The sequence below is a fragment of the Hippocampus zosterae genome, chromosome 16 (genome assembly GCF_025434085.1).
Source record: "Hippocampus zosterae strain Florida chromosome 16, ASM2543408v3, whole genome shotgun sequence".
NCBI classification, from domain to species: domain Eukaryota; kingdom Metazoa; phylum Chordata; class Actinopteri; order Syngnathiformes; family Syngnathidae; genus Hippocampus; species Hippocampus zosterae.
In genome coordinates, this window is record NC_067466.1 from 16,405,671 (window position 1) to 16,418,261 (window position 12,591).

Sequence of the window (12,591 nt, forward strand, 5' to 3'; positions counted from 1 at the left end):
AAAATTTACGAGGGGGTTTACTGAATCAAATATGAGATTCTTTTTGACTCCGTCGAGCCGAATGAAGACTTAACCATGTGTCGCCCCCTTGTGGTTGTCACACGACCGCAGCCACTGACGTTTGACGTTTGTGATCACAATTCAAATTCGAGTCATAGCGCAGCCTTAGTTGCACCTGTAGTTTTGTAACTTTTCCAAATTAGATTATAACCTGTGGGGGGGGGGGGGGGGTGCTCGACTGCCTGATTAAGCAACATGGAGGAAATGAGACAAGCTATTTTGTCCGAGGATGGGAGCGGATGAAGTGAGTGCTGGAGGTGGGACAAGTTGCCTGCGCGCCTTGTGTGTGTGTGTGTGTGTGTGTGTGTGTGTGTGTGGAAGTCACAGATATTAAATCAGCTCTTGTGGGCCTTTTAAGGAGGCACAACAGAAGCCCTGTGCCCCCGCCAACACAACAAAGCGGGCAGCCAGCCAGCAATGAACATTCCTGCCGCCTTTACGAGCTGCCCTGGCCACGCCCCTTCACTCGCACCCCATTAACGTCGGCCGCATTCGTCCTGGCCAACCCAGACGCTCCAATCTCATCCAATTCTGGTTTTGTTTTGGCTCTTTGCGGCTTCGTATGATTCATTAAAAACGATGTCGATCTTGCTAACGTTTGGCAAATTAGTGTACTGCCACTTGCAGACTTTTAGGAATCGTATCTAGTAGAAAGTGTCAAAGGAAAATAAAAATAGCAAGTCAGTCTTCTGACTTTTGGGTTATTCAAAGCGCAGGCTATGCTTTGTGGGTTTTTTTTTCATTTTTACTAAAAATGTAATTGACTGCTTCATTTTTATTGCTTTGGGAATTGTTATAATTGGCTAATCCATACTTTGATTCACAAATGTTTACAAATATGCCTTCTGTGTGATTTTATCATTTAGTACCCCCGCGACCCCCCCCCCCCCCAAAAAAAAATACATGTCAATAGTTTAATGGTTTCTCTCTTAACTTCTTATCTCAACAAACTTTTGGTGTCATCATAGTTACTAAAAAAAAACAAAAAAACAATTAGTTCGTCATTCGATCAAATGATTTACTTTGTTTTATTTTGAAAAAAAATGTTTGAATCAAAAAACAGAAATCACCAACTTTACGTTTTATATATTTATATCGTATCGTTATAAGATAAATATTGAGATGCAACATAAACATCAAAACCATGAGCGTAGTAACTGAATGAAAAATGACCAAATCAATCATGAAAATCAATTTCTCAAAATGACCTAAGACTGTGCGATGTCCTTCATTCAAATATTCCAGAAACAATTTGCAAGACTCAAGAGGCGCGGGATGCATTTTTGTCCCGCGGTCCCTTTACAATCCTCAAGAGGGTGCCAGTGAGCAGATTAGCTTTGTTATCTCCAGAAATCACAATTCCAATCCAAATGATTGACTGATCGCGGCTTGTTGTACACACAGTGTTTGGGAGTTCATTAGTGAGTTTGCCTCAAGAAAAGAAAAATGTCCCGCGACACATGGCACCCATCCCGAAAAATCAATCTTCCCCATCGACAATGAATTGATAAGAAAAATGGCACTGGATATGTGTCAATATGCCAATGTATTGGAATTTCAGACTCAAATTTGTTACTTGCGACTGAAAGCAAAAAAAAACAACAACAACAACAACAACCCAGCAGTGAAACTTAAAGCTGTTGTAAATGGGAGCTCTCTTAAGTCAAGGCATCGATGGATTGCCAGCGTGCGTTTTACAAACGTGTGACCCCCCCACCACCCCTCCAACGACCCCCCTCCAAAGTGTGAAAAGGAGCGTTTATGCTGTTAGGCCAAGGTCTTAGTGTGTTTGTTCACCAGCACGATTTCGATGGCCCGCGCTTTCATCTCGCGCGCCATTTGGCACCAAACGCACGCCGCGCAGAAGGTGGCGCACACGCAGTCGTTGAACATGGAGCCCTGTGGACAACAGATGCAGCGGCACTCGAAAAACGATATCCCGAACGTTTTGCGAGTGGTAAAAAGTCTCCCGCCCGGAAGCTCACGTTGTCTATTTGTGCTTTTGCTTGCAGGGGGTGGGGGGGGGCGCAAGGCCTGCTTACCCGGATGCCGTAGAGCTGGCGCATGGACACCCTGGTGGACATGGTGACGGGAGGGACGAAGGGGCTGAGCAGGACGTCCACCAAGGGGAGGCAGAGGCACTCGCCGTATTTCTTGGCCGTCATGCAGGCGAAGCAAGGAAAGCACCAGAAGGCGCAGCAGCCTTTTAAAGACACACACACGGAAAACACACACAGCGGGTTGCCCTCGCAAACTCCCAACGCTCGTCAACATGATGGTGATGTCACCGCGCAATGTCAAAACTCCCATGGGGGGGGGAAGCCTCGTCTCTTACACATGGGCACGTCGTCGCAGCAGTCGCAGATGCCGCTGCCCCACTCGTTGGAGTCTTGGTGGACCATGACGGGCTGAGGCTGCTTGACGACCATCTTGGACGTCATGTCGGCTCCCTGGCGGAGGAGGACAAAGTCTCACTCGGGTTTGCAGCCCTGTCGGTGGAGAATTATACACAAAGAAAGGTGGGGACAATTTTGTTTGTTGTTTTTTTTTTTTTATCAGATTTCGTATTTCCTCTCAGAAGGAGATAATAAGCGCGATAGACGCATGCGGGTGATTGGTCAGATAGAAACGGGACGAAAAACGGTCCAAATCTTGGATGATCAAATGGTTGTATTTGAACATTTGCAAGGACAATTCATCTTTTTCCCTCAAAAAGTCTCAATCAGTATCGTGACAAAATCTTCTTTCAGGACAAATAGTTGTTTGAATCTTTCGTGACATGGCCAACTTTAAACCCCCCCCAAAGGAAAATCCACTTATCCCAAAACATGTTCAAGAACATAGTCCGATTGGTTTTTCTCCCGAAAATGTTCCTTTTTCTTCAAAAAAAAAAACAAGAGCCACACGAAAAACTAATTTGCCAAATTGCCTGTTTGAAAGCGAATCGCCAGCCCGACTCACCCGATGACTTGAAATCCAGTCAGATGTGCTTCTCCCAACCAAAAGATGAAATACGAAATAGTGACATTGTGAAATATCGCAAGGACAAGAACAATAAAATACGCGTGAGCGCGTCTTACCTGAGTGTGTGGCACCTTGAGGAAAGGAAAGCGAACGTCTCCGAATAGCCTGAGTGAGTGACTCCAGAAATAAAAAGCTGAGAAGAGCGACCGGACCGACCTGCTGGGCCGGTCGCCGACCAGCTGACGGCAAAGCTCCTCCAACACGAGGGACATCATCGCCAACGGGATTTGAATGCCAAAAGCTGATTGGTAGATCCATTCGGATTGGTACTGTACTTTGTGGGCTTTTCCATAAAGTTAGAAGAAATATTTTCCGGATTTTGCACAAAGATGACAAAAAGTGGACTTTGCCCGAACACGTGCTTGCGGATATTGCGCAATATTTTGTTGGTTTCAGAATCATTTAGTAGCTTTTGTACACCCCCCTTCCCCCCTCCTCAAATTACATTTTTTTCGCCTCGCCATCCCCCCCCCTGAAAAAAAAAATCTAAATAAATAAAAAAATGGAGAGAGATTTGGTAGGTAGGTTCAAAATGTAGCATGTGGCTTTCGTGTGAAAACAATTTTGTGGATGATGACTCGTATAATTTTGTGTCTTTTGTTTCAGAATCATTTATTGACCGAAAGGCCTCCATTTGAAGATCCCCGAAGCGAAGCGACGTACTTTTGAACAGTACCGACGAATGAGACAAGGTGATGACATCATTTTGTTGGAGCAGCGCCAGCCAATGCCAACCGCACCAGATCACCTCCGCCCAAAACCAGGCGCGGGCGCGGCAGCAATAGAAATTCTCCAAATGCTCGACTTGTGTTGACTCCTTAACACCACTGGTGTCAACCAGGTGACCCGGGGGCCACATCCGGCCCGCCACATCATTGAATTGAAAAAAATGTGTACAAAAATGACTTACAGATTTTGCTTGGAAAAAATGATGATGATCATTTGTGGATCATATATCATGAAGGATTTGACACAAATATTACTGTCACGCTTTTTCAGACATTTTTGGGGATGGTTGAAAAAAAAAAATCATGTCATTGCACGATTGCAGTTTGCTCGATCGGTATGACGATGAGTCGCCACAAATCATCAAAAAAAAAAATATGTCCGCCCGTCCCGTGGCCGCGTGGACTGTAACCTCTCGATCCACATCGCTCATTTGTTTGCTTTCTTCTCACTGCGGGTCAGCAGGTTCGTCCAGAACGCGGCTTTCGGCCGGTTCACGCCAGACCGCGCGGATCCTCATGTGGGTTGAAGGTCACTGGAACTCTCGGTACAGACTCGTGTGTGCGCGCGAGGCACGCAGGGGAGGGAGGAGTCAACGGATGAGTGAAGTAGCAGTTGCAATTCCAGCAGGAGAAGAGACGTGCACGCATCAGCGACTGCACATCAGGTTCGCAAAATGTTGTTCCTCTCAAAAATGTCATTTTCCCCGATATGCCTCACCGCTTGCCTTTTGCTTGCAGGCGACCGCGCAAAATGAACGGCGGTGCTGACATCGAAAGCGAGCAGACCTCCGTCTGGGCTGGATTTCGCCGCGGTACCCCGGAGGAGCACTTGGGGGTGGCGAGCGACCCTTTCCTGACGGCCGCCCGGCTCCTGCGCGCCGGAGACCGGAAAGTCAAAGAGGACAAACGGCATCAGCACAGAGGCGCCGGCGTAGCCGCGAGGACGCCACGCAAGCAGCGGAGAACGTTGAAGACGCCCGGACTGGCGCCCATCGCCGAGACGTAGCCGCAACGCCAGCTTCGTTCGACTCGCGAATGTGTTCCATGCACACGACGCGCTGCACCGCGCGGTGCTTTGCTCATTCCAAACAGCTCTCAAGGATTTTCTGCACGTTTTCTACGATTCCATGTCGACTAAAATCTTGTCTGTCATTTACAATCTGGATGCTCATTTGGGATCCGTCTTTTTCAGATACTAATTTGCCCGGAAAGTTTTTTTGTGCTTGTGTAATAAGGACAGTTAAAAAAAAATACTGTACAAGAATTACACGAAATCTGTGAAATGATAAATCCCTGGCGTGTTTTTTTGTCGATAACGTCCATTATCAAAGGGTGGAACGAAAGTGTTGACGTGTTCCTCGACTGCCACATTCATTCTTGAATGTGGCACTGTGGAGTCTTCAACTCCCGCCTTTAACTTCACTTTTTCTCTTGATGTCCATGGCGAGTTAAGCATTTTAGAGCAGGTCACGTGCTAGCAAGGCGTTTGAGTCGAAAAAAACAACTAATAAAATGACCATGAATAGTAAGGCCAAAAAAAATGTTTGACACCAAACAACCATGTATAATAAGTTGTTTTTAGCCGCCCCAAAAAAACGACCATGTATAGTAAGGCGTTTTTGACCCGAAAAAAAAAGCCTTACTATAGATGGTCGTTTTTTTCGGGTCAAAAAGCCTTACTATACATGGTCGGTTTTTTTTGTCAAAAACGCCTTACTATACATGGTGGTTTTTTTGTCAAAAAGGCCTTACATGGTCGTTTTTGTCGGCTAAAAAAGCCTTACTATACATGGTCGTTTTTTCGGCTAAAAACGCCTTACTATACATGGTCGTTTTTTTCGGCTTAAAACGCCTTACTATACTATGTCGTTTTTTTTTGGTCAAAAACGCCTTACTATACATGGTCGTTTTTTTCGGCTTAAAACGCCTTACTATACTATGTCGTTTTTTTTTTGTCAAAAACGCCTTACTATACATGGTCGTTTTTTTTCGTCAAAAAACGCCTTACTATACATGGTCGTTTTTTTCGGCTAAAAAAGCCTTACTATACATGGTCGTTTCTTCGGCTAAAAACGCCTTACTATACATGGTCGTTTTTTTCGGCTTAAAACGCCTTACTATACTATGTCGTTTTTTTTTGGTCAAAAACGCCTTACTATACATGGTCGTTTTTTTCGGCTTAAAACGCCTTACTATACTATGTCGTTTTTTTTTTGTCAAAAACGCCTTACTATACATGGTCGTTTTTTTTCGTCAAAAAACGCCTTACTATACATGGTCGTTTTTTTCGGCTAAAAAAGCCTTACTATACATGGTCGTTTCTTCGGCTAAAAACGCCTTACTATACATGGTCGTTTTTTTCGGCTTAAAACGCCTTACTATATTATGTCGTTTTTTTTTGGTCAAAAACGCCTTACTATACATGGTCTTTTTTTTCGTCGAAAAACGCCTTACTATACTATGTCGTTTTTTTTTTGTCAAAAACGCCTTACTATACATGGTCGTTTTTTTTCGTCAAAAAACGCCTTACTATACATGGTGGTTTTTTTCGGGTCAAAAACGCCTTACTATACATGGTCGTTTTTTTTCGGCTTAAAACGCCTTACTATACTATGTCGTTTTTTTTGGTCAAAAACGCCTTATTATACATGGTCGTTTTTTTTCGTCAAAAAACGCCTTACTATACATGGTCGTTTTTTTCGGCTAAAAAAGCCTTACTATACATGGTCGTTTTTTCGGCTAAAAACGCCTTACTATACTATGTCGTTTTTTTTGGTCAAAAACGCCTTACTATACATGGTCGTTTTTTTCGGCTTAAAACGCCTTACTATATTATGTCGTTTTTTTTTGTCAAAAACGCCTTACTATACATGGTCGTTTTTTTTCGTCAAAAAACGCCTTACTATACATGGTCGTTTTTTTCGGCTAAAAAAGCCTTACTATACATGGTCGTTTTTTTCGGCTTAAAACGCCTTACTATATTATGTCGTTTTTTTTTGTCAAAAACGCCTTACTATACATGGTCGTTTTTTTTCGTCAAAAAACGCCTTACTATACATGGTCGTTTTTTTCGGCTAAAAACGCCTTACTATACATGGTCGTTTTTTTCGGCTTAAAACGCCTTACTATATTATGTCGTTTTTTTTGGTCAAAAACGCCTTACTATACATGGTCTTTTTTTTCGTCAAAAAACGCCTTACTATACTATGTCGTTTTTTTTTTGTCAAAAACGCCTTACTATACATGGTCGTTTTTTTTCGTCAAAAAACGCCTTACTATACATGGTGGTTTTTTTCGGGTCAAAAACGCCTTACTATACATGGTCGTTTTTTTCGGCTTAAAACGCCTTACTATACTATCGTTTTTTTTGGTCAAAAACGCCTTACTATACATGGTCGTTTTTTTTCGTCAAAAAACGCCTTACTATACATGGTCGTTTTTTTCGGCTAAAAAAGCCTTACTATACATGGTCGTTTCTTCGGCTAAAAACGCCTTACTATACATGGTCGTTTTTTTCGGCTTAAAACGCCTTACTATATTATGTCGTTTTTTTTGGTCAAAAACGCCTTACTATACATGGTCGTTTTTTTTCGTCAAAAAACGCCTTACTATACTATGTCGTTTTTTTTCGTCAAAAAACGCCTTACTATACATGGTGGTTTTTTTCGGGTCGAAAACGCCTTACTATACATGGTCGTTTTTTTCGGCTTAAAACGCCTTACTATACATGGTCGTTTTTTCGGCTAAAAACGCCTTACTATACATGGTCGTTTTTTTCGGCTTAAAACACCTTACTATACTATGTCGTTTTTTTGGGTCAAAAACGCCTTACTATACATGGTCGTTTTTTTTCGTCAAAAAACGCCTTACTATACATGGTCGTTTTTTTCGGCTAAAAACGCCTTACTATACATGGTCGTTTTTTTCGGCTTAAAACGCCTTACTATATTATGTCGTTTTTTTGGTCAAAAACGCCTTACTATACATGGTCTTTTTTTTCGTCAAAAAACGCCTTACTATACTATGTCGTTTTTTTTTGTCAAAAACGCCTTACTATACATGGTCGTTTTTTTTCGTCAAAAAACGCCTTACTATACATGGTGGTTTTTTTTGGGTCAAAAACGCCTTACTATACATGGTCGTTTTTTTCGGCTTAAAACGCCTTACTATACTATCGTTTTTTTTGGTCAAAAACGCCTTACTATACATGGTCGTTTTTTTTCGTCAAAAAACGCCTTACTATACATGGTCGTTTTTTTCGGCTAAAAAAGCCTTACTATACATGGTCGTTTCTTCGGCTAAAAACGCCTTACTATACATGGTCGTTTTTTTCGGCTTAAAACGCCTTACTATATTATGTCGTTTTTTTTGGTCAAAAACGCCTTACTATACATGGTCGTTTTTTTTCGTCAAAAAACGCCTTACTATACTATGTCGTTTTTTTTTGTCAAAAACGCCTTACTATACATGGTCGTTTTTTTTCGTCAAAAAACGCCTTACTATACATGGTGGTTTTTTTCGGGTCGAAAACGCCTTACTATACATGGTCGTTTTTTTTCGTCAAAAAACGCCTTACTATACATGGTGGTTTTTTTCGGGTCGAAAACGCCTTACTATACATGGTCGTTTTTTTCGGCTTAAAACACCTTACTATACTATGTCGTTTTTTTGGGTCAAAAACGCCTTACTATACATGGTCGTTTTTTTTCGTCAAAAAACGCCTTACTATACATGGTCGTTTTTTTTCGTCAAAAAACGCCTTACTATACAAGGACGTTTTTTTCGGCTAAAAAAGGCTGAATGGTTTGAATTGGGATTTGGTACGAGGAATAATGGTTTTAAACTTTTCATTCTCAAACAAACAAAAAGGACACCACATCTGTGAATTTTTCTTTTTTTTTAATTTGTCCAAAAAAAAAGCTCCTTTACAGCGCCAAGTCAGTCGTCCAAACCTGCAAAGCCAGCTGACATGTAAAATACCCTTACAATACATTAGAATCAAAACAGGTACCAAAAAGTACAGTAAAATTACACTTCCTTTCAATGGAAATGTTGGGAAGGGAAAACAAAACAGAAGGAAAATAAAACCTAAAAAAATGAAAGCATACAATACAAAAAAAAGGGGGGGAAAAAAGTTACATTTCTGATGTTTTCTGTACAAATGGTCTTCTGTCATAAAAGGAGTCGCGTTTGTCCAGTCGGCCATTTTGTTTGGCTGGATCCTAAGAGACAAGAACCCTATAAGCGTGCCTGTGGCGGAGCCGACGGCGGATGACGTACCTTCCGAGGCGCGCGCATCAGTATGGCTTGTAGGTGCTCTGGTGGCCCCGTCTGGGAGCTTTGCCGTAACTGGCGCTGCCCTGGCCTGGCAACACAGCATCATCGTCAACTGCACACATCGCAGGTCGAAACAAACACAACACATTTCCACATGGTGGCGGAGCGCGACACAGTCTCAATCGCAGCTTCACGGGCGCAATCTTTGCATCGTCAACATTTGTTTTGAAGGGCGCGTTCACAAATCAAACTCGGGCATTGTTTAACGCCGCTCCAAGAAGAGTATTCACTGCGAGTGCTTAACAAGATGGCTAGAACAAAAAGGTTATTCCAAATGAACTAGAAATAGAAAGCCCCCCCCCCCCGCTCCTTTTAACATGCCGCGTCATACGTACTGTAGTCGTATCCAGGGTATCCATAGTAGCCACCGGAGGGGTAGTCGTAGCCGCCGTAGCCGCTGTAGCTGCTGTAGCCGCCGTAGCCTTGGCCGCCGTATCCCTGGTAGTAGCTTCCGTAGCCGCCCTGGTTCCAGCCTTGGCTCTGGCCTGTCGACGCAAAGCCAAGGCAAGGCACCCATTAAGCCCTTCAATCCGACTCCTTTCCAGGATCAACTTCTTAACAAGTACGACGCCCGACCCCCGCTGCGGCCGCGACCTCCTCGGCTGCCGTAGCCTCCGCCGCGTCCTCCGCCGTACTGCTGCTGCTGCTGTTGTTGCTGCTGCTGCTGGTACACCTCCTTGGGCTGGGCGATCTTCAGCTCGCACTGCACCCAGAAACACAACGGCCACCCTTCAAACGCCCGCGCCGACGTTCTCGCCGCCCGTCTCCACAAGATCCACTGACCCTTCCGCCCTCAATGTTGTGGAACTTCTTCTCCAAGCACTTCTTGACGCTGGCTTCCTCTTTGTACGTGATGAAGATGAAGCCCCTCCTCTTCTTCGACTTGGGATCCAGGGGAAGCTCGATGGTTTCGATCTGAAAGACGACGACGACGCGCGTCGGCAACTTGAAACGTCATGGTTCCGACTTGAACAAAAGAGACGTTGGCAGATTTGAAAATGCCAAATGTAAAAACACCGTGGTGGTAAAAATCACCTGGTTTTTCCCCAGCAGCAATAAATGATGTCAAGCTATGCTTTGTTGCGTTCAACATAATTCAAACCCCCCCCCCCCCCAAGCCCTCGACCTCATTGCGCTCCATCAACAGACTTTGCTCTGTAGCCAGTGGGGGGGGGGGGGGGGGGGGGGTCTCCTCACCTCTCCAAAGGCTCCGAAGTGCTCCCTGATGCTTTCCTCGGTGGCTTCCGGGTTCAAACCGCCGACAAAGATCTTCTTGACGGGCTCCTTCTTCATGGCCAGGGCCCGCTTGGGGTCGATCTGGCGCCCGTCCAGTTTGTGCTGGCTCTGCTGCAGCACCTGCAAAGCGCACGCGCGCACGCACATTCAGCCAGTCAGTCGGCACGCAGGCGGACGAGGACACCGCACGGCGTTTCGTTTGGACGAGCACCCGCCTTGTCCACACTGGCGGAGTCTTTGAAGAGCACGAAGCCGAAGCCGCGGGAGCGTCCGCTGGCCGTGTCAATTTTGATGGTGCAGTCCGAAACCTCGCCGAACTTGCTGAAGTAGTCCTTGAGGTCCTTCTTGTTGGTTTCCCAGCTCAGGCCGCCAACAAACATTTTGCTGGAGAAGAGAAAAGGGGGAGTAGGGACGGACGCTTGTTACTCTCCCTGGTGACGTGCACACAAATACAACCGGGTTACAAGAAAATGCCCGGAAGTGTTCAATAAATACATCACTTCACGGCGAAGGCCATAAACGGGTCAGCTATTTGGCAAGAAACTGAGGTTGACAAATAGAAAATTCTTCAAAATAAAAATAAAAAAAGGCACCCACCCTGCATCCTCTTCACTTTTGCTGGCGTCAATCTTGCCGCCGTCTGCATCGTCGTCGGCCATCAGCTCGGCTTCGGCGGCGGCGTCGTCATTCTGGTCCTCGTCGCCCTCGTTTCCATTTTGCTCCGAAGTCTCCATGAGCAGAATGTCAGCGTCGGCCATCGTGAGGGTGGATTGTTAACGTAGCCTGAAATTAGATTGGGGGTGGACAGTACATTTCATCAGTGCGGAAGCCTCCGACCATTCAAATCATGTATTCTTGAGTGTAGCATAGAAGAATACATTGGAAACCCAATTTGATTGCAGGCCATCTCAGAATAATCATAAATTGGACGGAGATTTGCCGAGATGGAGCTCAGGACATGTTTTTTCAGCCTTTCTGCAAATTATAAGGGGTTTTTTTTGCACTATTTTGTATTTGAAAATGTGTCTGCTGCCAAGTTACACCACTACTGCATTGTGACAACAATCTGCCAGTGATTTATACGTTTGTTCTATACATTGAGCATCAACGTACACGTATTGTAATTATAGATGTTCTCAATGAATAAAGAGTTAATTTGTTTTTGAAATCGTTTCCGCCAAATATCAGAATCGGCATCAAAACAACAACAAAAACGTCCAAATCAGTTGGGCTCTGGTTTTGAGATCGTGGTTCATGTTCTTCATGACTCACTCTGTTTGAATCACAATTTTAAAAATCGTGATTATCCAAAATACTTAACGTGGCCTTTTCTGGCGTTTTTAGTACTTCACAGGAATTAAAGAGCGACTTCAAAGTTGCTCGAGCCCAACTGACTGCCCTGAACCGGGGGAGGGAGTATTCCCATTCAAACAAATGCACGCTAGTCACACAGACCAAAACATGCGCAATCGGCCACTTTCAGCAGTTGCTCTTAAAGTCACAGTCGATTGGCCGAGTTATATAACAGTGGGAGTTTTTAAATGGATACATGGACGGCCGCGTTTTCCACTTTGGCGACCTCGGCAAATGTTTGGTAACAATAAGATGGCTAGCCGGATGCTAACGAACCGCGCTCGCGGGGAACGAGCAAGGCCCCGGTTGGCATTCCGACACTTGCAAACGAAACCAAGCGAAACATTACACACCGCGCACGGCAGTGGAGTTCATGGTAACGACTGCGATACAAAAAGTGTACAACCAGGTGGAAATTATGACTCGAATGCGTGGTAATCATTCATTAGCCATACGCAACACCAGCCTGAACATAAGGCGCTAGTGTTAGCCAGCTAGCTCGTCGATACGATAGCATCGTCTTACCGATCCGGGAAATGATGGTACAGTACAATTACGCTCAAATCGGAAGGTAGTCAACAACACGTCAATAGCCGCGTACGGGAACCTTATCGCTCCTAGAGTTATAAACAAGCGCTTCACTAGCCGAAGAAGAGCAAATCTGTCTTACTTTAACAAGGGGAGGGGGGAAAAAAAGAGAGGGAGCCGCCGGATCTCAGCTCAAAATGGACACTCCGAATTCACCGCTAACTCGTGGTGGTTTATATACGACCGGATGTGACCTAGCGCTTAGCCACGTTCTAACATCACCCTTCCCGATTGGCCGGAGAAGTTACCCGCGCGAATAATGCCG

The 12,591-nt window shown here is 44.6% G+C and overlaps 2 protein-coding genes across 7 annotated transcripts; both read right to left on the reverse strand.

Moving 5' to 3' along the window:
* Positions 1–1,643: 1,643 nt before the first annotated feature.
* Positions 1,644–3,159, reverse strand: LOC127588777 (cornifelin homolog B-like). Of its 2 annotated transcripts, none has more exons than XM_052047641.1 (4): positions 3,141–3,159; positions 2,396–2,510; positions 2,103–2,263; positions 1,644–1,959 (listed from the first exon to the last, which is right to left on the reverse strand). In XM_052047641.1, exons 2-4 carry the CDS (start codon positions 2,499–2,501, stop codon positions 1,828–1,830), a joined length of 399 nt encoding a protein of 132 aa, XP_051903601.1. In that variant the 5' UTR covers positions 2,502–2,510; positions 3,141–3,159; the 3' UTR covers positions 1,644–1,827. The 2 variants fall into 2 exon arrangements, with proteins under 2 accessions (XP_051903601.1, XP_051903602.1); XM_052047642.1 differs by lacking the exon at positions 3,141–3,159 and adding an exon at positions 3,022–3,038.
* A 5,541-nt stretch (positions 3,160–8,700) lies between these two features.
* LOC127588774 (heterogeneous nuclear ribonucleoprotein A/B-like) lies at positions 8,701–12,528 on the reverse strand. Of its 5 annotated transcripts, none has more exons than XM_052047636.1 (9): positions 12,409–12,528; positions 10,983–11,168; positions 10,601–10,769; positions 10,347–10,505; positions 9,933–10,064; positions 9,726–9,852; positions 9,485–9,634; positions 9,093–9,201; positions 8,701–9,034 (listed from the first exon to the last, which is right to left on the reverse strand). In XM_052047636.1, exons 2-8 carry the CDS (start codon positions 11,141–11,143, stop codon positions 9,110–9,112), a joined length of 990 nt encoding a protein of 329 aa, XP_051903596.1. In that variant the 5' UTR covers positions 11,144–11,168; positions 12,409–12,528; the 3' UTR covers positions 8,701–9,034; positions 9,093–9,109. The 5 variants fall into 5 exon arrangements, with proteins under 5 accessions (XP_051903596.1, XP_051903599.1, XP_051903598.1 ...); XM_052047639.1 differs by having other exon boundaries at positions 9,093–9,177; positions 9,744–9,852; positions 12,264–12,483; XM_052047638.1 differs by having other exon boundaries at positions 9,093–9,177; positions 12,264–12,483.
* Positions 12,529–12,591: the final 63 nt, after the last annotated feature.

Bases quoted from the DNA above. Each gene is read 5' to 3' on its own strand.
- LOC127588777 (XM_052047641.1), bottom strand. From the start codon at position 2,501: ATGACGTCCAAGATGGTCGTCAAGCAGCCTCAGCCCGTCATGGTCCAC. The intron at 2,264-2,395 runs GTAAGAGACGAG...TGTCTTTAAAAG, and splicing joins CTGCGACGACGTGCCCATGT to GCTGCTGCGCCTTCTGGTGC. The intron at 1,960-2,102 runs GTAAGCAGGCCT...TGTTGTCCACAG, and splicing joins GCCAGCTCTACGGCATCCGG to GGCTCCATGTTCAACGACTG.
- LOC127588774 (XM_052047636.1), bottom strand. From the start codon at position 11,143: ATGGCCGACGCTGACATTCTGCTCATGGAGACTTCGGAGCAAAATGGA. The intron at 10,506-10,600 runs GCGGGTGCTCGT...TGCGCTTTGCAG, and splicing joins ACTCCGCCAGTGTGGACAAG to GTGCTGCAGCAGAGCCAGCA. The intron at 9,853-9,932 runs GTCAGTGGATCT...TTCTGGGTGCAG, and splicing joins ACAACATTGAGGGCGGAAGG to TGCGAGCTGAAGATCGCCCA.